This window comes from Schistocerca americana, chromosome 1, assembly GCF_021461395.2.
Source record: "Schistocerca americana isolate TAMUIC-IGC-003095 chromosome 1, iqSchAmer2.1, whole genome shotgun sequence".
In the NCBI taxonomy this organism is placed as follows: Eukaryota; Metazoa; Arthropoda; class Insecta; order Orthoptera; family Acrididae; genus Schistocerca; species Schistocerca americana.
The window spans coordinates 851,496,814-851,521,320 of record NC_060119.1 but is presented as its reverse complement, the minus strand read 5'-3'; the positions used below and the strand labels follow the sequence as shown (position 1 = coordinate 851,521,320).

The 24,507-nt window shown below is 40.5% G+C and overlaps 1 protein-coding gene across 6 annotated transcripts in view; it reads right to left on the bottom strand.

The window, feature by feature from the left end:
- The window catches only part of LOC124613348 (motile sperm domain-containing protein 1-like), a 56,709-nt gene that overhangs the window by 6,745 nt on the left and 25,457 nt on the right, over positions 1 to 24,507 (bottom strand). For all 6 annotated transcript variants that reach the window (XM_047142086.1, XM_047142048.1, XM_047142056.1 and 3 more), the window contains one exon: positions 10,969 to 11,127. In XM_047142086.1, coding sequence (XP_046998042.1) covers positions 10,969 to 11,127 — 159 coding nt within the window. The remainder of the gene's footprint in view (positions 1 to 10,968; positions 11,128 to 24,507) is intronic.

Below are 24,507 nucleotides of genomic sequence, written 5' to 3'. Positions count from 1 at the left end.
CAGATGTTGGTGATGCATAAAAGCCTTGCACAATGCAGTTTCTAGGTGAACCAGATGATCTGTGGTGAACTGGAAAGCCTGAAAACTACTTTGGAATAATGATATATGCCCTCTGTGGCATCACCTGGGAGCCTACCTAATGTATGACATGATTTATTCAACTGATATGAATATACCGTAAACTGAGAAAATAATGCCCATAATATTATGAGTCATTTTGTTGAGTCTGATAATATTTTGTGACAAATATTGTAAATATTTTCTATTACTCTCAGAGATAAAGAATACAATATTTCAATACGTTCCATGAAAGCATGGAACATCAAATTTAATATATGTACACAAGAGCCTGTATAAAATATGTATGTTCATAAAGAAAAATTTGTATATTGGAAGCTGGTTCGTGTTTAGGGAACTTGTGAAATGTAAAAGCTGTAGGAAACCCCCTCCAAAACAGAACTGGCTTGGCGCAGTGTAAAATGTGGGTTTGGCAATAGATCTCGGTGGCTCTTTGGTGGAAACGGTACGCAGTCAGTGGCTAGCCATTGCATGGTAAACATCGAGGGTGCCAAAGGAGGCATTTGGAAGTCGTTTTGTTTGGAAAATAGCCTCGGATGTGGATCTGACTGTTGCATAGTACTCTCAGCAATACGGAATGGCTATAACATGATAAAAATCTGTTGCCAAGAAGAAATTGTAAAGAGCATTTAGCATCAAGAGCCGTGACTACAGTTAGCCGCCACGTTGCTTGCCACCACTACTTCTCCACTGCTCCACCAACTTCAGGCGTACACACATATGCATTACAGCATGAACCAGATAATTTGTGAGAGTGTTTTCGATAATAATTCAAGTGCTGTAAACCTGTGTTTGAACCCTAATATTATCCCAATCATGAACCGACTTAGGATCCCCTCCTAAGTGTGCAGAAAACCGAGTATCCTGTTTCTATCAAAATAGTGAATGAGATTTTCACTCTGCAGCAGAGAGTGCACTGATATGAAACTTCCTGGCAGATTAAAACTGTGTGCCAGACTGAGACTCGAACTCGGGCCATTATCTTTCGCGGGCAAGTGCTCTACCATCTGAGCTACCCAAGCACGACTCACGCCCCATCCTCAAAGCTTTACTTCTGCCAGTGCCTCATCTCCTACCTTCCAGGAGTGCTAGTTCTGTAAGGTTCACAGGAGAGCTTCTGTGAAGTTTGGAAGGTAGGAGACGAGGTACTGGCAGAAGTAAAGCTGTGAGGACAGGGCGTTAGTTGTGCTTGGGTAGCTCAGATGGTAGCACTTGCTCACAAAAGGCAGAGGTCCTGAGTTCGAGTCTCGGTCTAGCACACAGTTTTAATCTGCCAGGAAGTTTCAAAATAGTGAATTGTTTCTGTGTATTAAATGTGCAAAAACACAGTACCAGAGTGATAAAAAGGCACATAAATTAAACTTATTTGAAATGTAATTTAGTCTTGATAGTTATCATGAATGATGATGATGATTATCGGTTAATCGAGCTCAGTGCAAAGCATAAATTATTCCAGGAGGGGTTACACATTAATTTTGGTTGGATTGGACTTTTTACAGTCAGTTTAGAGTATTAAAGTTAGTTAATATTTTTGATTGCGCAACTTATTCAGAGATTTAACACTGTAAGGCTTAGGTGAGGCTTCATCTCTGGTTTAAAATACTTTCAGTTAGTTCAGAGGATTAAAAGTTAACTCAAGTCTTAAAGAGATAAAGTTAAAGAAATTCTTTGCAATTATTTCAATACTACACAGGTGTCTGTACCATTCTTTCTTTCTGTGTAACCTTAGATTAATTTGCTGGGAAAAGAAATCATTTCATGCTCTATATTATCACTGGGTTAGTTGCAGGTTGCGTTATGTTGTCATTTGTTGAAAGAGAGCATTAATAATACATAACTTTTTGCCTGCGTATTGAGATTATGTTGCGCTATGTTTATTTAAGACACACTTACTCGCTCTCAAAATATATGTGCCGTTCGAAAAACAATATTCAGAGTTAAACTGCTACATTACATTATCAGTGCTGTAGGTTGCGACCGATGTCTGTGCGCTTATTTCAAACCACACATAGCAATCTGCACTGACATATACGAAATAATTACATTAATTCTACACCACAACAATTATGCAGAAAGGAGGTAAGGGTACACCTCCAGCTTGCAGGCACTAACAAAGATGACAGCTGACCATTTGTTTGAATAGCTTACACAGCCCATTTGTCAGAGAGATTGGCCGGTAGTTAGCTTAAATCTGTGGGTCCTTTCCCAATTTCAGAATGGGAATAATAATACCTTCCTGGGATTGAGAAGGAAATTCTCCTTCCCACCAAATACAATGAAAAAGCCCAAGGATATGTTTCATGTTGTCAGCAGGAAGATTTTTCAGCATTTGGTTGTGGATTTTGTCGGGTCCAGGGGCCATATCTTGACACACTGCCAGGGAGCTATGAATCTCCAATTCGCTAAAAGGGACACTGTATGACAGAACAACATGCCTGGAAGGATAGTGGGCAGCAATCAGTGACTTGTTTCAGAGTCAGGAATGAGGATGGTAATTACTGCGAGTGGACACTTCAACGAATGTGCTGCATAACATTCAGCAAATACTGTAGTGATTCGAGAATTTCTGTGTGAATTCTAGACCCACTCAGCCTTCTACCGCCTCGAACACACGATATTCTAGATATGAGAGTGGGATGGTAAAATCCTACCTACTGCGCATCACATGTTTGTGTGTGCAGGTTTAAAACCAGTCGCAGGAAGAAAGTACACGCGGCGGTTGAACGGCACTGACAAGTACCTGTCGGGGAATCCATAGATGCGTTAGTGAGTGTGTGTGGAAGAACCATGGAATCTATGTGCAGCTTTGTGCTTATTGTGTCACTGGCTATTGTTATGTGAAACAAGGACAGTTGAAAAAATACTTATATAGACTCTTGACTCAGCCTTGTTAGAGGCAAGATGTTTTTTCAGTCTCCTTTTCTGAAAGTCATGGTGTCTAAGCAGACTTTCTTTCGAATGTAAATCAATTTGTTTCTAACATATGACTGTATGAGAGACTTACTGAAGTTACATATTATGTTGAAATTGAGAATTTTTATTGTACTTGAAAGTCAAATACACCTTTGATTGATGAAATGTAAAGTTTGTATGGCTACTTATTTCACTAGTAGAAAGAGGCTTGAAAGTTCCTGTGCCTATTGTTATTCGATGGAGAAGAAGTCAAGAGAGTTTCCAGCAGCCGGCTATCCAATAAAGAAGAGTGGCTGCAAACCCCCAAGTAAGTCATCTCGTAAAGAAGTGGAATGTGGTTTGGGGAAATAAATCAGTGTAACTCAGACCCACACTCACACTAAGTCGTCAAAACGTTAAGAGTCCTACGGGATAAGTCCAGACGTTCCCACTGATAAGGATACCAGGAACTGTCAGGGGTGATGGATGGCTGCAAATGTGGTAAAGTTTAGTCCATACCGGGGACGAAGGGTGCAGTGTTGCACAGATGACAAGGGGGGAGGGGGTAGTTACTCCCAACACTCCTGCTTCCTTTCCTTTATTAAAAACAGCACTTTCGATCGGAGTCTCTTGAATGCTATTAAATTATCCATAGAGGGATGGTGCTTGTGCCATTTAAGTGCCCTGCGGCATTCCCTGATAGCTGTGCCTTTGTCTTCAGACCACCACGGCACTGGCGGCAGTCTGAAGAAGTGACCAATATGGAGCAGTTCCGTATATCTGTGAGTGAAGAGAGAGAGAAAAGATATTGGGGTTGCAAACTGTGAGGTTAATAGTTGAGTATGTTCTGTGGGCCATAATGAAATGTGTTGCAGCTCCAATGTTGAGTAGGTAGGTGTCCAGTTCTGAATAGTGTTGTTCTAGTAAGCGGCCTCTGTGAGACATAGTGTCACTGCCCCACAGAGGATTATGGGCATAAAAGTCCCCCACTAAGAGGAAGGGGGGAGGCAGCTATTCCATAACTCTTAACAGCTCACGATAATGGAAAAGTCTGTCTGGGAATAGATAAATCTTACAGATTGCCATGCAAACTGACCAATAGACACTAATGGCCATGGTGTTGGTTCAGTGGTAAGGGGCACCTGCTCACTGAAAATATCAGAGTGTATGAGGGTACAAAACCCACCAGATACCCTCTAAACATTAATGTGATTGGTACAGTAGGGTTTGTAGTTTTTCAGGGCAAAGAGATGAGTTGCCATAAACCATGTTTCTTGAAGTGCTATGCCAATTATGGAATAAGTAGCCAGTTAATGATGGAGCTTGGTCAGATGGCAATAGTAGCTTAACAGTTCCAATGAAGGAGTATTGGAGTTGACTGTGTGATACATTGCCAAGGGGCAAAGGCTCGATCTTTGCAGGGGTGGGGAGCGGAACATCCCTAGCCACAGAAAGTAGTTTATCTTTCTGCTTATCCTTCTTAACCTTGTGGGACTGATTTCTGTGAAGATTTCCTCATTCTATCATCTAGGAGGGAAGAGGACCGTTCTTTCCTTTGGCCAGCAGCCTGTTGTGCTGATTCTTGTCTTAAGAGGGAGCACCTTGACAGGTGACCTCATCCCTGATGATGCCAGAGGATGACTAGGCATCTCTGGTTGCACTGATAGCATGAGAGCTGATATTCCTTACCCCAACAGTGGGGCAGGCCTTAGAATACAACCAAGGCCACAAGGTGGTGTGTGAGACCTTGTCATCATGTGAGGTATGGAGTGTGACACAACAGTTGCAAAATTTGAAACCGTATCAGCTGGACAAGGTCTTACAAACTTTTTATTTGCAGCTTGATACGACAGGTGGTCAGGTGTTTTATATTATTGAATTTTCTTCACCCTCTTAAACACTGAACATTGCGGTGAACAAGGAGGGTGCAGTTCCAGACAGTTGACACCCTGCGGGGGGGGATGTTGGTCACAAGGCACAAGGACTGACTTCGTGATACCCGTCCATATGCCTGGCAGATAGCCCCATTAGAACTGTAGGATGACATGTGTCCAAACCTCCGCCACCTAAAACACATCTTCGGGGGAAAATAAGGTCTGACATCACACCTATAAACCATGATGTTAATCTTCTTGAGCAAAACGTTGCTATCAAAGGGCAGGATAAAAGTTCCAGTGTCCACTCAATCATCTTTTGAGTCCCTTCTGGATGTTCCAAGCAAAATGGACTCCATGCTGTGTCATGCCTGATTAGTATGCAGCTCTTGATCAGTTTGTACTGTTAGGTCCTGATAGACTCTAGTGAGCTTGTTATGAGGATAAAAGGAAACTGGTATATCTGCTATCTTTCCACAGGCCATAAGAGCCGGCGATTGGTTGGCGTGCAATGTTTTGATTAGTAAAGATACAATTCTAATTTTTTCTATTCCTGCAACCTCCCCAAACTGATCTTTAATACTTTCAACAGAAAACAGTGGGTTCATTGTAGAGATAGATCCGCCATCAGTTCAGGAACAAACCAAGAACTCGGCAAACTGTCCACTTCCATTTCTCCTTACCTGTCTCTTGCCTTGAGGCATGGTCAGAGATGTAAATGCCATAGGATTGTAAACCACTGCACTAAAATTACTGTTCCTGACTGTTGAGATGGCTGTGTTGGCAGAGCCACTGTTAAGTTTGACATGTTTCATAGCGGATCATCTGACACGATGCCACTCAGTGGGCATGACCCCGCCAAGGCAAAGGCCACCTGGGACAGTAGCCGCTGCTTGGAGTCTCTGTATCCCAATGTTGATAGGCATCTACTCCTTGGCTGACACAGGAAGGTTACAGCTCAGCATCGGCAGTGCGACCCCCTCGTCATCAGAAGGCTACAACCAAGAGGGTATGTGACAACCCCACAACGACGGACTGACTACCGCCCTGGATTTCAAGTACAGAGACAGATCCACTTGACTGGCAAGAGCGAAAGATAACAGTACACAGTGGAGAGTTAATACACCTCTGTAAGGCATCCTTTCCCAAACGGCCCGAACTTCTGTAAAATTTGGAAAGTGGAGGTCAAACCCAAAATGGGGACCAGAATTTAAAAGGCAAAAAAGTTGAGGAGAAAAAGCATAAAAAAAGCAAAAAGAGCGAAAACCTTCAGAAGTCCAAAGTATAGTCAAAATACCAAGGTAAAAATGTGACCAAATAAAAAGATTCCTATTAGTCACCTTTTACAACAGGCAAGGATGGGCTGTGGGTCTTTTCTAGCTCCCAACACCACTGGGGGTCAGTAACATTACTTGTAACAGGAAGTATAATCACTTAGGCTTAAAATAGTAGTAGACAAAAGAGCAAACACAATGTTTGAATTACTTTCATTATCCTTATGAAGACTATTTTTATGTGACACACATCTGAACAACTATAACGTAGATACGTGAAGAACTGTCCTACAAAAATTAAATTTATTCTCGACAAATTATTCCAGAAATGTGATCTATGGTTGCTTCTTTGAATAATATTATTGTTTTAACAAAATGATACTAAGGATTGGATAACAGAATAATGAAGAATGTCAGGTTGGTGAATGGGGTTAGGCTATAACTACTGGATGGAATATTCAAATTCAGTATGCAACAGATTTTTGTCATGGAATGATTATCACATCTAAAACAAATCTGCAATTGTTGACACTACCTCTGCTCTAACAGCACTTTCATTTTTATTTGATAATTAAGAATTTGTGACTGTTCCAGAACTGTCTGACTGTGCAGGTAATTTTTGTCACTTGCCATTTACCTCTCTTCGTTGGCATTCTGCACTGTTACTTTCTGGTTCCTTCTTCTCTTACTTACTGATTTCATTAGCCTGTTCCTTAATTTGTCCCCCATCCCCGTTGTTTTCATTTCTTTTTTGTTCCAGTCTGTACCCTATTACTTCCTTTCTGTTTCACTCTCTAACTTTGACTCACTGATCACCAACTACTCATTACCGACAGAAAACTTCAAGTGATGTATATGTCTGTATGTTGTTCACATGGCCGCCAATGTTCATAAAATGCACGAATGGCATGCCATATAATTACTGCTAACACAATCATTTACCTTTAATGTCACTACACAAGTGGCTGGCAGAGTCAACACGGCATACAGTGACTGGCCACACAATAATAAAGTGCCATGCCCAGAAAATATAACATACAGTGGAACCATGCTTAACAAGCCCTCCCCTAACGTGCAATTTGCAAAAAAAAAATTGACGTCACTAGCTGTTCGCACACAGAGAGAAAATGTTCGACAATATGAACACACTTCACTGTCGGCAGCAGCATATGAACAATGTTTTTAGTATGGGCTGGCATCTGGGTTTAGTGCTCTTCCTGCTGCCATCTTAATGCAGCTGGTGATCACGCACTTTTCTAAACTTGTGTTCACACAATATTTTTTTGTGTGCAATCGCTGAAAACACGAAGATGCTACGGGTTGCTGATTTAGCATGCACATACAATTGGTCTACATCGACTATTTGCACTATCCTCGAGAACAAGAACAAGATTAAGGAGATCGATGCTTCAAAGGGACAAGAGTGCCTGAACACCGGTTTTGTATTCTGGATGATGTGAAAAGATTGCTCCGTATATAGATAAATAAACAGCAATTGAAAGGCGACATTAACAAGAACATAATTTGTGAGAAGGCGAGAATGATTTTCGCCGACCTCGTTAAGATAACGCCAGAATCATCAACAGCCGAAGAAGTGTTTAAGGGAAGACATGGATGGTTCGAGAAATTTAAGAGAAGAACCAGCATCCACAGTGTTGCGAGGCATGGTGAAGCAGCCAACTCTGGCACAAAAGCAGCAAAGAACTTCATCAGCAATTTCAAGATACTCATACATTATGAGGGTTATCTGGCACAACAGGTTTTTAATCATGATGAGGCAGATCTATCCTGGAAAAAGATGGCAAAGTGTGCTTTTATAACAGCAGAGGAGAATGCACTGCCCGGTCACAAGCCAATGAAAGACCATCTCACACTGCTATTCTGTGCCAATGCAAGTATGATTTGAAAATTAAACCACTGCTTGTTTACCATTCAGAAACTCCACAAGCCTTCAAGAAGTGTAAAGTCCAGAAGAGCAGGTTAAATGTGATGTGGAGATCAACCAACAAGGCTTGTGTGACACGTGATCTTTTTTGTGATTGACTCAATGACGTGTTTGGTCCTTCAGCGAAAAAACATTTGCTCGAGATGAATCTGCCACTCTATGCCTTGCTTGTTATGGACGACGCTCCTGCCCATTCTCCGGCCTACAAGACCCTTCCTCGAAGAATTTCAATTCAACAAGATCCAATATCTGCCTTCCAACACCACTCTGTTACTTCGGCCTATGGACAAGCAGATTATTTGTAACTTTAAGAAGCTCTACACTAAAGCACTCTTTGATTATTGCTCTGACCTGATTGAAGCTACCAATCTCACTCTCAAGAGATTTTGGAAATATCACTTCAACATCGTTGCCTGCATCATGAGGATTGAAAAGGCTTCTGCTTGGAAGAAGCTTTGGCCAGAGTGCAATGTTGAATGTGACTCTGCAGCATTTGAGTCAATACCTGTGGAGCCTGTAGTCAATAAGATTGTGTCTTTGGCCAAGATCATACAACTAGAAGTGGATAACAATGGAAGATCACGGCCAAGAAATGACCACCAACGAGCTTATGGAGTTTCAGTGTGTTTCACAGAAGGAATTTGTGGAGAGGAGTTCAGAGGAGGAGGAGGAGGAGGAGGAGGAAGAGACTGTGGTGGCGGTGGTAACAGCAAAGCAGCAATCTTCTGGCTCGATAAGAGAAATGCTAAAAGCATGGAACTCTGGTGCATTGTACAATGAAAAACATCACACCAATAAAGCAGTGGCTACACACACAACAAATTTATTTGACGATAATGTTGTGTCACATTTTCGTCAAGTGTTCAAGCACTGGCAGAAACAAATGGCTATAGATAGCTTGCTAGTAAGAAAGAATTAGTTATTTATTGTGATTAATAAAGTACATGATACTGTATGTATACCAGTGATTGAAAATACCACTTCAGTTGTAAATTTCTTTTATTATCACAACCGGTTTCGGGCTCTCATGAGCCCATCCTCAGATGTCTCAACTGTGCTATGGCCCCTGAGCGCCGCGGTGGACGTGGACATGTCCACCGCGGCACTCGGGGGCCACAGCACAGTTGACACACCTGAGGATGGGCTCATGAGAGCCGAAAACCGGTTGTGATAATAAAAGAAATTTACAACTGAAGTGGTATTTTCAACCTCTGGTATAATGCTTGGTTGCGGATGTTCTTCCAACAGGATTGTTACTGTATGTATAATTTTCTCTGAATAAATGGCATGAATAAAATAAAACTTTTAGAACTTTTTCTGCATGGAATGCATTGCCGTATTTTACATTAATTTATATGGGATAAATTGTTTTACTTGATAAGTGTTTTATACTATGAGTAAGATTCTGGGATGAATTCTGCTTGCTATGTGAGGTTCCACTATATTAATCCCTAGCCATTCAGTATGCATATTATTATGCATACTGCTGGGACCGACGATATCAATAGCAATCCAGAAGCGCAGCTAATGAAATTTCTCTGCTATGGAGGGAGCTGCAATGCAGACTACAATACCAATGATGCTGCTACAGAAGGCATGTTATCTGGGTAAATACGTTCTCCATTGTGTGCTCTTAAATCAGCATTCACTTGCATTTTGAACAGGTTTCCTACAATGTTATTATGGCTGGCTACTTCTGTGGTGACATCCCTGCACCACTATTTTGTGATTGGGACATATTTCAGTATTCATCTCTGTATGAAATTTAAGGATTACCATATATTACAGGGTCTTTATCAGCATGCTGCCAGTAGTGTATAATAACAGTTTACAAGCATGTGGTTTGTGTGTGTGTGTGTGTGTGTGTGTGTGTGTGTGTGTGTGTGTGTGTGTCCACCCATCCTTTGAGCAATGCCCTACACGAACTGTTTTCTTTGGATGCATGTTTTTCGTACTTACAAGTAATTAACTCCTGGTATGTCAGCCAAATTAAAAACCACCTTTGTCAGTGCTAGAATTTACTCTTCTTTTTTTCTTCTTCATTTCTTTCTTTCCCTTAAGCTGGAGAGTGGGAGAGAATTACAGGTTAATGGAGAAGGGATGTAGGTAAAGACAAAATCAAGGTATTGCTACATTTTTTAAAATGAAACTGAATCCAATTGGATTAATCCAGCCTTCTGTAGCACAAATAATAGAATTATAATCAACAAGTATCTGTCATTCTGGGTAGCTACGCCAAGTATAAGTTTTCTGCTAGATGCTAAATACTGTAATGGCAGCCCTGAGAACAATCAACAACTACAACATGACAGCAAGGGGTGTAACCTCAAATAATTTTTTAGCACTGACTGGTACACAACAGTAACATGTGCAACATCAGCAAAGACATAGGGTAAGGCCAGCACAGTACAACAACTGCAGGCAATATTTACAAATTGTCACGAGCCATATAATGCATGCAATATCAGTGCACGTTAAGCTTAGATGGGAAGAAATGCATCATAAATCAACATACAAACATTTCATATGTATAGATCAATTTATAACAAAGGCTTTATACTCCTTTGCTGCCAAACTGAAAGTCTAGTTTTTGAATGAAGGAACTCAGAGGCAAAAAATAGTTTCGTACAGAATTTTACTTTTCTTCAAAACCTGTTTTCCAGTGTATTTCACTAATTTAATAAATGAACTAGTAGGGCAGCTTATAACATCAGGGTAACAAGCATAAGTATGAAGTAGCTCTATCAGAATATGAAGAGTAACTGAAGAACCTATAGAGAAATATTGTCATTGGGTTAAAGTATTAAATGATGTTATGCTAATAGGATATAGAGTGTACAAAATAAAATCACAGATAGGAATTTAGTGGTCACTGTACAGAAAGAAAAAAAATCATACCACTCACCTAAAACATATGCAAATATTAGCTTCAGATTAGAAGTAAGATGAAGATATTCGGGAAACCTTGAGTCTTCATCACCCTGAGTTGGCAATAGCAACGCACCAATACAAATAATGGCCGCTACAACCACCACATAGTTTGGTGTTTGGTATCTGCCTCCAACTGAAAGTAAAAGTTCTGTATCAAAATATTAACATCAGTACTTACAAGTAACACAGCACCTAAAAACTTTTGTACTGAAATGTGTCAAGGTAATTTTAAAGAATTTGGATGTCACTGACTGGTCACCAGCAGTGGGCTCCAAGCGAACACTCACGATGATGTTCTTAATATGATGCTGTAAACTTTAAAAACAGTTACTTTACATTATTCACAAGATGGCACACACCTTGAGTTTTCCATTGTATTTCTTTCAGCACCTGTACAGTATTACCATTATTAGGGAAGAAAGAGAAGAAGTGTGAATACTGAAATTTATTGATTTGAGATGTAATATCACTCATCTAGAATGTCCCAATCTATGAAAGCACAGTGAAAGGTTCTCAGCTTAGTACAGGGGTGATCATTGATACACTTGATCAGTGGAAAAGTTTTGTTTATATAGCTTCTTAAAGTAACAGTGTTCATATGTTTTGTTCACACTGGTGGATTCCACAGCATACTGGATTTTTTATTCATGTATGGTTTACTGTCAACAAAAATTCATCCAAAGGTGGTGAGCTTATCAATGATCATCTTTCATTTCTATATTTAACAGCTAAAAATGGGTGCCTCAATTAAAATGTGTAAGCACTTATCTCGAATATGATTCACTTCGAGGACATCTTGAAACTATAACCACAAATTAAACACTGAGAAAGACAACATTAACAAATTGGACAACTGACCAATAATGTAGACTCCACAGATATAACAAAAGACTAAGGAATACATTATAAATGAAGAGCTAACAACAAGTAAACTTTTTTGCATGGTGGGTGCCACTTTAGTGGAACACCGACCAAAATGCAAGTATGAATAGTTTTACCACTTTAAAGAGACTTAAATGAGTGCATTAATTTATTACAGTGAATGAATGGGCTGTCTGGCAGTAGTCTAAGCTGTGGTCGAAGTAGGTAGCCCTGTACAACAAAAGACAGTCAGCTGTACCTGTTGTGAAGGGCAATGTGTTCTCTAGGATGCAAAAAAATTCTTACTGTCTACTAGAAAATGGTAAAACAAAAACCACACAACTCTTGCGGCAATTAGATGAATATAGATAAAAGAAAGTCCTGAATTACATAAAACACTAAAACTCTCTTCAAAACAACAACTTGTTCAAATTTTACGAAGGTAACAGAAATAACATAGGAACAAGCCTAGAATCATAGAGGTAGACACGTGCAGACTGATGAAACACCAGAAGAGGCAACGTCTAAACAAAGGAGCAGGAGGTTACAGACAGGGCCTGTATAAGGCAGTGAAGTTGGGAAGGAGGAAGAATATAATAACGTTGTAAGTAGATTGTTTTAGAAATAAAAAAGTACAAATATGTAGCAGATGCAAGTTATGCTGAGGGGCATAAGAAAACACCATAAAAAGTAGTAACATGAAGATACCAGAGAACCTAAACCAAAAACTGTCAAGGCTGAAAAGAAAGCAATGGTAAACACGTGGAATCGGCAAATTTGTCTGTGTACATAAACAAGATGTTTACATGAAATAAAGCCTGACGTACTCAGACAGGCCTTTCTTTTTACAGTAAGTCAGATACAAACATTGTATAACTATAAGTAACAATGATAGAATTATTTACAATGTAACAGACTCTTAAAAGCATCAAGAGAAACAATGACTTCTAAAGTTTTTCTGTTCATTATGAAAGTATTCGTATGGAGTGTAGCCATGTATGGAAGTGAAACATGGACGATAAATAGTTTGGACAAGAAGAGAATAGAAGCTTTCGAAATGTGCTGCTACAGAAGAATGCTGAAGTTTAGATGGGTAGATCACATAACTAATGAGGAAGTATTGAATAGGATTGGGGAGAAGAGAAGTTTGTGGCACAACTTGACCAGAAGAAGGGATCGGTTGGTAGGACATGTTCTGAGGCACCAATTTAGTATTGGAGGGCAGCGTGGAGGGTAAAAATCGTAGAGGGAGACCAAGAGATGAATACACTAAGCAGATTCAGAAGGATGTGGGTTGCAGTAGGTACTGGGAGATGAAAAGGCTTGCACAGGATAGAGTAGCGTGGAGGGCTGCATCAAACCAGTCTCAGGACTGAAGACCACAACAACAACAACATGAATTTTATTCTTATTACAGTGCACACGGTTGTAAATTTCTATTTCTTCCAGAATGCCCATATGAGTACACTTCTCATTTTATACAAAATCGTAAAATTATTTTTAATCTTAATAACATTGTGACATTCTGTGATTAAGTGGGCAGCAAAGATGGATTTATCTTCTCCATTTTTTTCTCCTTGTTTATGTCCATTCTTTGTATCTCTTATTTAAGTTTCTGCATGCTTGGCCAATTTAAAGAGCTTCACAGTTACTATGCTGGATTTTATATGTGCCTGCAGCAGCAAAATTTTTGTTGTTAGTTTTAATATTATGTATAATTAACTGTCCTAGTCTGCTGACAGTCTTTAAAGCAATTCTAAAATTAAGCCTGTGGAAATATACACTGAGCTTATACAAAACATTACCTTAAAAGTGAAAAAAGACAAATTTTAAACATTCTGCAGTATCACTATATTTGTTGGCTGTATTCTGCCAAGACTGTATTTATAATTGCTTCTTTCATCAACTATGGAGTACTAAATGCTACTTCTGGATGCAATGTGGTGCAAAATATTTAGTTATTTGTTGGTTTCATTAGTATTTAGATGTAATTTGAGTATGCTGATAATTGCGTGAAAGATGGCTTTTTATGCTGAGATGGATGGCATGAATTCTGGAAAATGATGACATCTACAGTAAGGACATATGATAGATGAGAAAAACAACTGATGGACATTAGTAAGAGAGAGATTTAATTAATTAGTTGGCATATTTTGCAGATGTTCAACACTAAAGATAATATTAGGATGAAGTTCATTTATCTTAAGACCTAACAGATAGCTGTTATTCTTAAATCCTTGATAATGTAGCAGAATATCACTTACATATCTTTTATAATGAATTATTTTTGTGCCTCTTGCAGATGTTTACAAAAGAAACTTTGTTTTCAAGGCAGTATATTGGCAATAGTACCAGCAAGCAGAGAACTCACAGCTAGTTCTTTCTGAATAAAACTTTTATTGTTGAAAGAAAAGTAGTTAAAATTATAAGTTCAACTATTGTGCCCTGTGGTACTGTTTTGTGATTGAGAAGATTTTTTAAAATTATTTCACAAGGTTCATCTACAGAGCTGTTTGTATAAAAACTAGTTTTCTTTTACTCTCGTATCTGAAACATATATATATTTATTATACATAGAAATATCCACATAACAGGCAGAACACTCCAAGGAAATGAGGAAGTGAATATGGCTCATTGTGGGATGATAATGGACCTCACTATTTCAGCCAGATCATAGCAATTTTTAATTGAGAAATTTTTATGGAAGATGTAATGTACTTGCAGCAGTACATGTAATTTTCGCAAATTGGACAGCCTGAATTGTTAACTGATTTGACAATCAGTCTTAGTGGCATGCTTTCTATTATGCATTTTTATTTGAGTCCTTCATCTTGCTTCTCGTGAATTTTTGGGAATTCTAGCTACAATGAAAACAATAGAAAACAGAAACACATGAATAAAAGCAATTTATTTTGCACTTCTGAAAGAAAATACAAAACGAGAACCACTGAACAGCTACTGACTTCATGGAAAGCACAAAGAGAACTGACAAAGATGAACAGAGCCAAAGATATCACAAACAAGACCTGGTATGGATCGGCAACTGTTGCTGTGAAATCATATCACCACCCTCTGGTAACAGGAACGCAGGCTTATATTGCTCTTGAGATACATTAGTGGACTAACCACTGGGTAGGATTTTCAGTATGTTTTTTCTAGTGCACCATGATTGGATATGGGCGTGTATGGGGTTGCAAAAGGTGCCCTGAAAGTATCTACCATACATCACACCGGAACAAGTGCTTAGGTCTTTATGAGTAAAAATATTCGTGTCCATATGACAAAATGCCAAAACAGGCACAATTTAGAGATACAAAGCTTTACTCGTTAATGGAGAAATGACAGTTCTCATAGAGGATGCTCTCACTGTTGTGTGGAAAATTCAAATGAAAGTCACAAGGTTTTGCTCTAAACAAATTCTGCAGCAGTAGTCTTGTTTAATGGCTACACATAATCCCAGCAGCACTAGATGTTGAGTTGGTATCCACGAAGTACCACGAATATTAAAGAAGATTTTAAGAGTTTGATGCCATCATTCAACCATTCCAATATTGGCTGGAATGTTAGCAGGTTGTGTGGTGGTGCTTGAAACCACAGAGGTCAGCGAGTTCATGAAACAAAATTTATGCAAATTATGTTCTTTGAACAGTAGTAACATTGGTGGGGCATCTGAAGTGGGAAACTCAGGTAGTTAGAAAGATTCATGACACTGTCTCAGCTGAGATATCAACAACAGACAACGCCTCTGCCAAGCATGTGTAGTGGCCAAGGGCTGTAAATAGGTACTTTAAATCCTTTGCTGGAGGTAGAGATCCCACCAACCCAATACGGACACGCGCAAATCGCTGTGGGGGTTCACTGAATGTACCTACTGACTTAACCATATGACGGCCTACTTTAGCCTGCTGGCACACTACGCATGTGTGGACTCACGTGTGACAGCTGTGTTTAATGTACGGCCACACATATGTGCCAATGACCATATGAACTCTGCAGTTTGCTCCTGAATGTAATAGGCTGTGTATCAATTCAAAAACATGCTTCTGAAAAACAGTAGGCACAAATGAACGAAGCTGGATTCTGGAGACGTCATACCACAAAAAAAAGTCTTCAGGGCCTCAAAAGGATGGCATTTTAGTTCTGGCCTTGTACCTTGGCTGCTTGTAAGTTCTAGCAATTGGATATCCTCTGTCACTTTCACCTCTGCCAGAAATTTGTAGTTGATGTTGCTAGATATTGCATCAATTCTAAAATAATCTGGCACCCTTAATGTGGCAAATGCCTGTCATTAATTGACTGATAAATTCCAGTAGCCAGAATTGTCATGAAGAAAAGGATTCACTAGGCATTGTAAATGCAAATGTTTGGTCTGTAAACAAGCCTCACAAATGGCTAACAGTTCCCTCTCATATGCACTCACTTCATCTGTGAGCACATCACCTTTTGAGAAAATTCTGTTGGTGAAGCAACTGGCAGCTAACTGGCTGGCATCCACTATGATAGGGAGAAGTGCTGAATACACAGGGTGTACCAACTGGCAGCATTACTAAAGTTGGTCTTTATCTCATCAAAAGCTTGTAGTACCTCTGTGGTCCAAGAAAAGTCATAGCAGCACCCACTGGCACCAAGTTCTGCTAGTGCTGCAGCGAGAGACACCTGGATGCCTGCTGCAAGGGGTAAATGGTGTCTATAAAAATAAACCATTTCCTGAAAATGGTACAGCTGCTGGAAAACCTCAGGCTGCAGCATCAGTTGTACTGAGCTGACATCCTGTAGGGATGTGATGCTAGAAGAGGAGACTAAATGCCCTATGAATTGTACTTTCTATTGTCAGAGTAAACATTTGTCCTGACTGATCACCAACTGATACTTTGAGAATGTCAAAAACAAACTGTAAATGGTTTTTCTGTTCTACTATCATCTTTGCAAACACAAAACATCATCTAAATAAGCAAACCAGAAGAGAAGTCCACAGAATACCTCTTCTACGAAGCACTGCTGTCATACAACAGTGGTATTCTTGAGGTCAAATGGCATACACAAGTATTCGTACAGTCCAAAGCGAGTTATGGCAGTGGTTCTTTGAATGTTTGTGGGTTGGGCTGAAATCTGGTGGTACGCTTTTTTGAAGTAAGTTATCCTTAACATCATCGCTCCCACTAACACACTACACTGCTCTGGAAAGCATAAGGACAAGATAGAAAAGTAATGTAACATATTAACAACTTGGTGGAAAAGAGAAACAGTGTGGAAGCTTGTTGCCAGAGGCCTCCCAGTCATGCACAGAAAACTGGATGTCACACAGTGTGAGGTCAGCCAGCATGATCATAGCACCAAATGGGGGCTGGCCGAACAAAACGAGGTACTTGGAGTGGGAAACGACAATGCATGTCACTCAGCAAGCAGATAGGGGGTACTGTGGTGGTGTTCTCCATTACAACATGGCCCACACATTACATCTCGAGGACTTTACACTGGAAAGAATCATCAAAAAACTGGAAGAGGGATAAAGTGTGATGAGTGGTATTGTTCACAGCATTGTTTCACATGCATGGGGAGCATACCAAACCAAAGGCACTGCTGCCTGAAGGAGAGGTGGTGGTCAGCCATGGTCAACTATAGCAGCAGATGTCTGTTATATTGTACAACAGGCAAGAAGTAACCCACATCAAACAGCAGGTGAAATTCCAATCACATTTACCAGGGCTGCGAGGGATTCAATCTCACAGTCCACAGTGGCACAGTGACTGCATGGGGGTGGTCTCTTTGCCCAGTACCCAGTATCTTCTGTTCCATTTATGGATGGATGGATGGATTCAAAATTGTTCGGCTCCAGACAACATTGTCAAAAAGCACCTGTTCTCAAGATCATGGTGCCGGTGTGTGTTGCGTTGACACCCACACATCGGCTGCACTGTTTGCAGTGGTGCCCAGTGTGTAGCGGTTGGACCAACAATGAGTGGAGTCACACACTCTATTTCGATGAGAAAAGGTTTAGTTTGAGTAGCAATTCTTGACATGCCCTCATATGGTGAGACGTGGGAACACACAATGCACCCAAAACCACTGTTGAACATGGTCGTTCTGGTGGTCCAGGTGTTATGGTGTAGGGAGGCTTAAGGTTGCATGGGTGCACTGACCGTCAACTCTCTGAACACAATACACTTAATGGTCGAGGTTAATGTGACACTTTATTCTGTCCACCATGTGCATTTTTTCAGGAGTGCATTTGGCCCCAACTTCATTTTTAAAGCTGACAATGCATGTCTGCATTGAACAGAACAGCTGGAGGAGCTCTTGGAATGAGAGGATACTTGAGGAATGGACTGGCCTGCTCATTACTCCAACTTGAATCCCATCAAGCATGTGTGGGACGTGTTGTAAAGACATACTGCAACTTGTCCACATGCATCAACAACCATCCAGCAGTTGTCAACCAGACTGATAGAGGGATAAAACACCCTACAACAAGAACTCCTTCCCAACATTGTGGCAGCATGGAGTACATTTAGAGTAAGCACTACCATCCATGGTGGTCATACACCCTATTAAGAATCACATCTCGTGTTTTGTGACATCCAGGGACCCATCGTAAGTCGTGGTGACTTCAGTGTACTTATTGCATAAAAGTGTCATTTCTGTTTGTCTCACTGTGTATTTCTTTCAGATACCTTCTGTACTACTCTGTAGCAGTTCTTTCTCTGTATGGTTCAAGTTTCATTGAGCTACGTTACTTGGCAGTAACATCATGCAAAAGTCACTTTCCATTTAAGTTTTACACATGATTGTATCCCCCCCCATGAACCATGGACCTTGCCGTTGGTGGGGAGGCTTGCGTGCCTCAGCGATACAGATAGCCGTACCGTAGGTGCAACCACAACGGAGGGGTATCTGTTGAGAGGCCAGACAAACGTGTGGTTCCTGAAGAGGGGCAGCAGCCTTTTCAGTAGTTGCAAGGGCAACAGTCTGGATGATTGACTGATCTGGCCTTGTAACAATAACCAAAACGGCCTTGCTGTGCTGGTACTGCGAACGGCTGAAAGCAAGGGGAAACTACAGCCGTAATTTTTCCCGAGGGCATGCAGCTTTACTGTATGATTACATGATGATGGCGTCCTCTTGGGTAAAATATTCCGGAGGTAAAATAGTCCCCCATTCGGATCTCCGGGCGGGGACTACTCAAGAGGATGTCGTTATCAGGAGAAAGAAAACTGGCGTTCTACGGATCGGAGCGTGGAATGTCAGATCCCTTAATCGGGCAGGTAGGTTAGAAAATTTAAAAAGGGAAATGGATAGATTGAAGTTAGATATAGTGGGAATTAGTGAAGTTCGGTGGCGTGAGGAACAAGACTTCTGGTCAGGTGACTACAGGGTTATAAACACAAAATCAAATAGGGGTAATGCAGGAGTAGGTTTAATAATGAATAGGAAAATAGGAATCCGGGTAAGCTACTACAAACAGCATAGTGAACGCGTTATTGTGGCCAAGATAGACACGAAGCCCACACCTACTACAGTAGTACAAGTTTATATGCCAACTAGCTCTGCAGATGACGAAGAAATTGAAGAAATGTATGATGAAATAAAAGAAATTATTCAGATTGTGAAGGGAGATGAAAATTTAATAGTCATGGGTGACTGGAATTCGAGTGTAGGAAAAGGGAGAGAAGGAAACATAGTAGGTGAATATGGATTGGGGGACAGAAATGAAAGAGGAAGCCGCCTGGTAGAATTTTGCACAGAGCACAACATAATCATAACTAACACTTGGTTTAAGAATCATGAAAGAAGGTTGTATACATGGAAGAACCCTGGAGATACTAAAAGGTATCAGATAGATTATATAATGGTAAGACAGAGATTTAGGAACCAGGTTTTAAATTGTAAGACATTTCCAGGGGCAGATGTGGACTCTGACCACAATCTATTGGTTATGACCTGTAGATTAAAACTGAAGAAGCTGCAAAAAGGTGGGAATTTAAGGAGATGGGACCTGGATAAACTAAAAGAACCAGAGGTTGTACAGAGATTCAAGGAGAGCATAAGGGAGCAATTGACAGGAATGGGGGAAATAAATACAGTAGAAGAAGAATGGGTAGCTTTGAGGGATGAAGTAGTGAAGGCAGCAGAGGATCAAGTAGGTAAAAAGATGAGGGCTAGTAGAAATCCTTGGGTAACGGAAGAGATATTGAATTTAATTGATGAAAGGAGAAAATATAAAAATGCAGTAAGTGAAACAGGCAAAAAGGAATACAAACGTCTCAAAAATGAGATCGACAGGAAGTGCAAAATGGCTAAGCAGGGATGGCTAGAGGACAAATGTAAGGATGTAGAGGCCTATCTCACTAGGGGTAAGATAGATACCGCCTACAGGAAAATTAAAGAGACCTTTGGAGATAAGAGAACGACTTGTATGAATATCAAGAGCTCAGATGGAAACCCAGTTCTAAGCAAAGAAGGGAAAGCAGAAAGGTGGAAGGAGTATATAGAGGGTCTATACAAGGGCGATGTACTTGAGGACAATATTATGGAAATGGAAGAGGATGTAGATGAAGATGAAATGGGAGATACGATACTGCGTGAAGAGTTTGACAGAGCACTGAAAGACCTGAGTCGAAACAAGGCCCCCGGAGTAGACAATATTCCATTGGAACTACTGACGGCCGTGGGAGAGCCAGTCCTGACAAAACTCTACCATCTGGTGAGCAAGATGTATGAAACAGGCGAAATACCCTCAGACTTCAAGAAGAATATAATAATTCCAATCCCAAAGAAAGCAGGTGTTGACAGATGTGAAAATTACCGAACTATCAGCTTAATAAGTCACAGCTGCAAGATACTAACACGAATTCTTTACAGACGAATGGAAAAACTAGTAGAAGCCAACCTCGGGGAAGATCAGTTTGGATTCCGTAGAAACACTGGAACACGTGAGGCAATACTGACCTTACGACTTATCTTAGAAGAAAGATTAAGGAAAGGCAAACCTACGTTTCTAGCATTTGTAGACTTAGAGAAAGCTTTTGACAATGTTGACTGGAATACTCTCTTTCAAATTCTAAAGGTGGCAGGGGTAAAATACAGGGAGCGAAAGGCTATTTACAATCTGTACAGAAAGCAGATGGCAGTTATAAGAGTCGAGGGACATGAAAGGGAAGCAGTGGTTGGGAAGGGAGTAAGACAGGGTTGTAGCCTCTCCCCAATGTTGTTCAATCTGTATATTGAGCAAGCAGTAAAGGAAACAAAAGAAAAATTCGGGGTAGGTATTAAAATTCATGGAGAAGAAATAAAAACTTTGAGGTTCGCCGATGACATTGTAATTCTGTCAGAGACAGCAAAGGACTTGGAAGAGCAGTTGAATGGAATGGACAGTGTCTTGAAAGGAGGATATAAGATGAACATCAACAAAAGCAAAACAAGGATAATGGAATGTAGTCTAATTAAATCGGGTGATGCTGAGGGAATTAGATTAGGAAATGAGGCACTTAAAGTATAAAGGAGTTTTGCTATTTGGGGAGCAAAATAACTGATGATGGTCGAAGTAGAGAGGATATAAAATGTAGGCTGGCAATGGCAAGGAAAGCGTTTCTGAAGAAGAGAAATCTGTTAACATCCAGTATTGATTTAAGTGTCAGGAAGTCATTTCTGAAAGTATTCGTATGGAGTGTAGCCATGTATGGAAGTGAAACATGGACGATAAATAGTTTGGACAAGAAGAGAATAGAAGCTTTCGAAATGTGGTGCTACAGAAGAATGCTGAAGATTAGATGGATAGATCACATAACTAATGAGGAGGTATTGAATAGGATTGGGGAGAAGAGAAGTTTGTGGCACAACTTGACCAGAAGAAGGGATCGGTTGGTAGGACATGTTCTGAGGCATCAAGGGATCACCAATTTAGTATTGGAGGGCAGCGTGGAGGGTAAAAATCGTAGAGGGAGACCAAGAGATGAATACACTAAGCAGATTCAGAAGGATGTAGGTTGCAGTAGGTACTGGGAGATGAAAAAGCTTGCACAGGATAGAGTAGCATGGAGAGCTGCATCAAACCAGTCTCAGGACTGAAGACCACAACAACAACAACATGATTGTATGTTTGGCAGTGGGTAACAGTCTGGTGTGGCACATATGTTTAAAACATGGTATCTCCACATGGTCTCCAGCAGCTGTCTTTCTCTTCTACGAGGTGCAAAGATAGTGCCCAAGAACTGCAAGAATGGCAGTTCACTACTGAATTCAATAATCTGCTGATCTATTTCTTGTCAGATTGTATATTTATCAGGCAAAAGTCTGCAAGCTTTGAAGGTGACAGGAGGATATGGCTTAGTCCAAATGTGATGTGTATTATGCACAGCAGCAGCAATGTGCGAAGAATGTTCATTACCAGGTGTGGCTCGAGTCACTCAGGTGGCAGATTCAAAGTGAGATGGAGTAATCCCTTCTTGTAAGCTCCGTAGTTCGTCTTCAGCAGCCTCTAGTTCCATGTTTGCTGCACACAATTTGCAAAGTGACACATTATTTTCTGCCATAATGCCTGTCTTTTCCTCCATTCGGTCTGATAACTTTTCTTTCATGTTATAGTATGCACATACTAAAGTTTCAAAATCTGGTGTGTAGTTGGAAGTGTGAGGACCACAGTCACTGGACTCCATATCGATCATCTTGGTACCTGGTTCAGCAGTGCCGTGAAAATCACTGGATTGCATCACGCTTCATAATAAAGTGTAATGGAAGGCACAAGTGTTGTAAATTTTGTCAGGAATCTTAATAGTTTTAGAATCAATACAGATATGTGCCTGGTGCGAGGATATAAGTCAATACTATAGTAATGCAAAAAGAACAGTGTCTAGGATGAGTACTGTTACATCAGGTAACATTTAAGTCCCACGACAAGAGCTTTCACGCCAAAAATTGGAATTTTGGGGCTGTTAGCAGGTGTAAGTCAAGTGTGTGTTTTGATCCACTGGCAGTACACTTACATCTGCACCAGTGGTGACGAGTTATGTGCGTGATATGCAAGTGTCTGTGACATATAACCCATGCTATGTGCTGGACATGCCTGGAACATTGTGTTGGTTTGATATTTGCACGTGTTTTTGTTGCAGATACTGAGCATGAGGGTTGATTCCTTCGTTGAGATGTCAACAACCATTGAGTGTCAGTGAATATTGGCAGAAGCATCAGAAACTTGTGATGAGTCTTGAATCTTCATTCTGTGAATGTTGCCAGATAGGCACTTCTTCTCAGAGCGGCCAGTCTCATTTACCTGATTGCACCTACAAGGGGAAGTGCACTTCCTGGCTTGAGGTCCAAAATATGCATGTTACCAACATTGAGTAGGAATCCATTTGCTGACACTTCAGCGCATACTCTGGTGGTCGTTATGCACCTTGCTGTTGAGAGTTGGTGCTGTGGGGCCTGTTTCTTTGATTTGCTCCTAGAGAGAAGGGCTTCAGTCATAAAGGGTCCAGGTCGAACACAGGAAGAACGTAGATACCGGACCACTGGTATAACAGTTGTAAGTTGTCATAGCTACGTTGGGAAAGTACCAGAGCTCCAAGTGCTAATAGAAAGCACTGATGCTCAAATCGTTGTTGTTATTGTGGTCTTCAGTCCAGAAACTGGTTTGATGCAGCTCTCCATGCTACTCTATCCTGTGCAAGCTGCTTCATCTCCCAGTACCTACTGCAACCAACATCCTTCTGAATCTGCTTAGTGTATTCATCTCTTGGTCTCCCACTACAATTTTTACCTTCCATGCTGCTCTCCAATACTAAATTGTTGCTCCTTGATGCCTCAGAACATGTCCTAGCATACAATTCCTTCTTCTAGTCAAGTTGTGACACAAACTCCTCTTCTCCTCAATTCTATTCAGTACCTTCTCATTAGTTAGGTGATCTACCCATCTAATCTTCAGCATTCTTCTGTAGCACCACATTCTGAAAGCTTCTAGTCTCTTCTGTTTATCGTCCAAGTTTCACTACCATAGATGGCTACACTCCATACAAATACTTTCAGAAACAACTTCCTGACACTCAACTCTATACTCATTAAAAAATTTCTCTTTTGTAGAAATGCTTCCCTTGCCATTGCCAGTCTGCATTTTATATCCTCTCTACTTTGACCATCATCAGTTATTTTGCTCCCCAAACAGCAAAACTCAACTACTACTTTAAGTGTCTCATTTCCTAATCTAATTCCTTCAGAACCGCCAGATTTAATTAAACTACAATCCTACTCCAAATTTTTCTTTTTTTCCCTCTACTGCTTGCTCAGTATACAGATTGAATAACATCGGGGGTAGGCTACAACCCTGTCTCACTCCCTTCCCAACCACTGCTTCCCTTTCATGCCCCCCAACTCTCATAACTGCCATCTGGCTTCTGTACGAATTGTAAATAGCCTTTTGCTCCGTGTGTTTTACCCCTGCCACCTTCAGAAATTGAAAGGGAATATTCCAGTCAACATTGTCAAAAGCTTTCTCTAAGTCTACAAATGCTAGAAACGTAGGTTTGCCTTTCCTTACCCTATCTTCTAAGATAAGTTGTAGGGTCAGTATCGCCTCGCATGTTCCAACATTTCTACAGAATCCCAATTGATCTTCCCCGAGGTCAGCTTCTACCAGTTTTTCCATTTGCCTGTAAAGAATGTG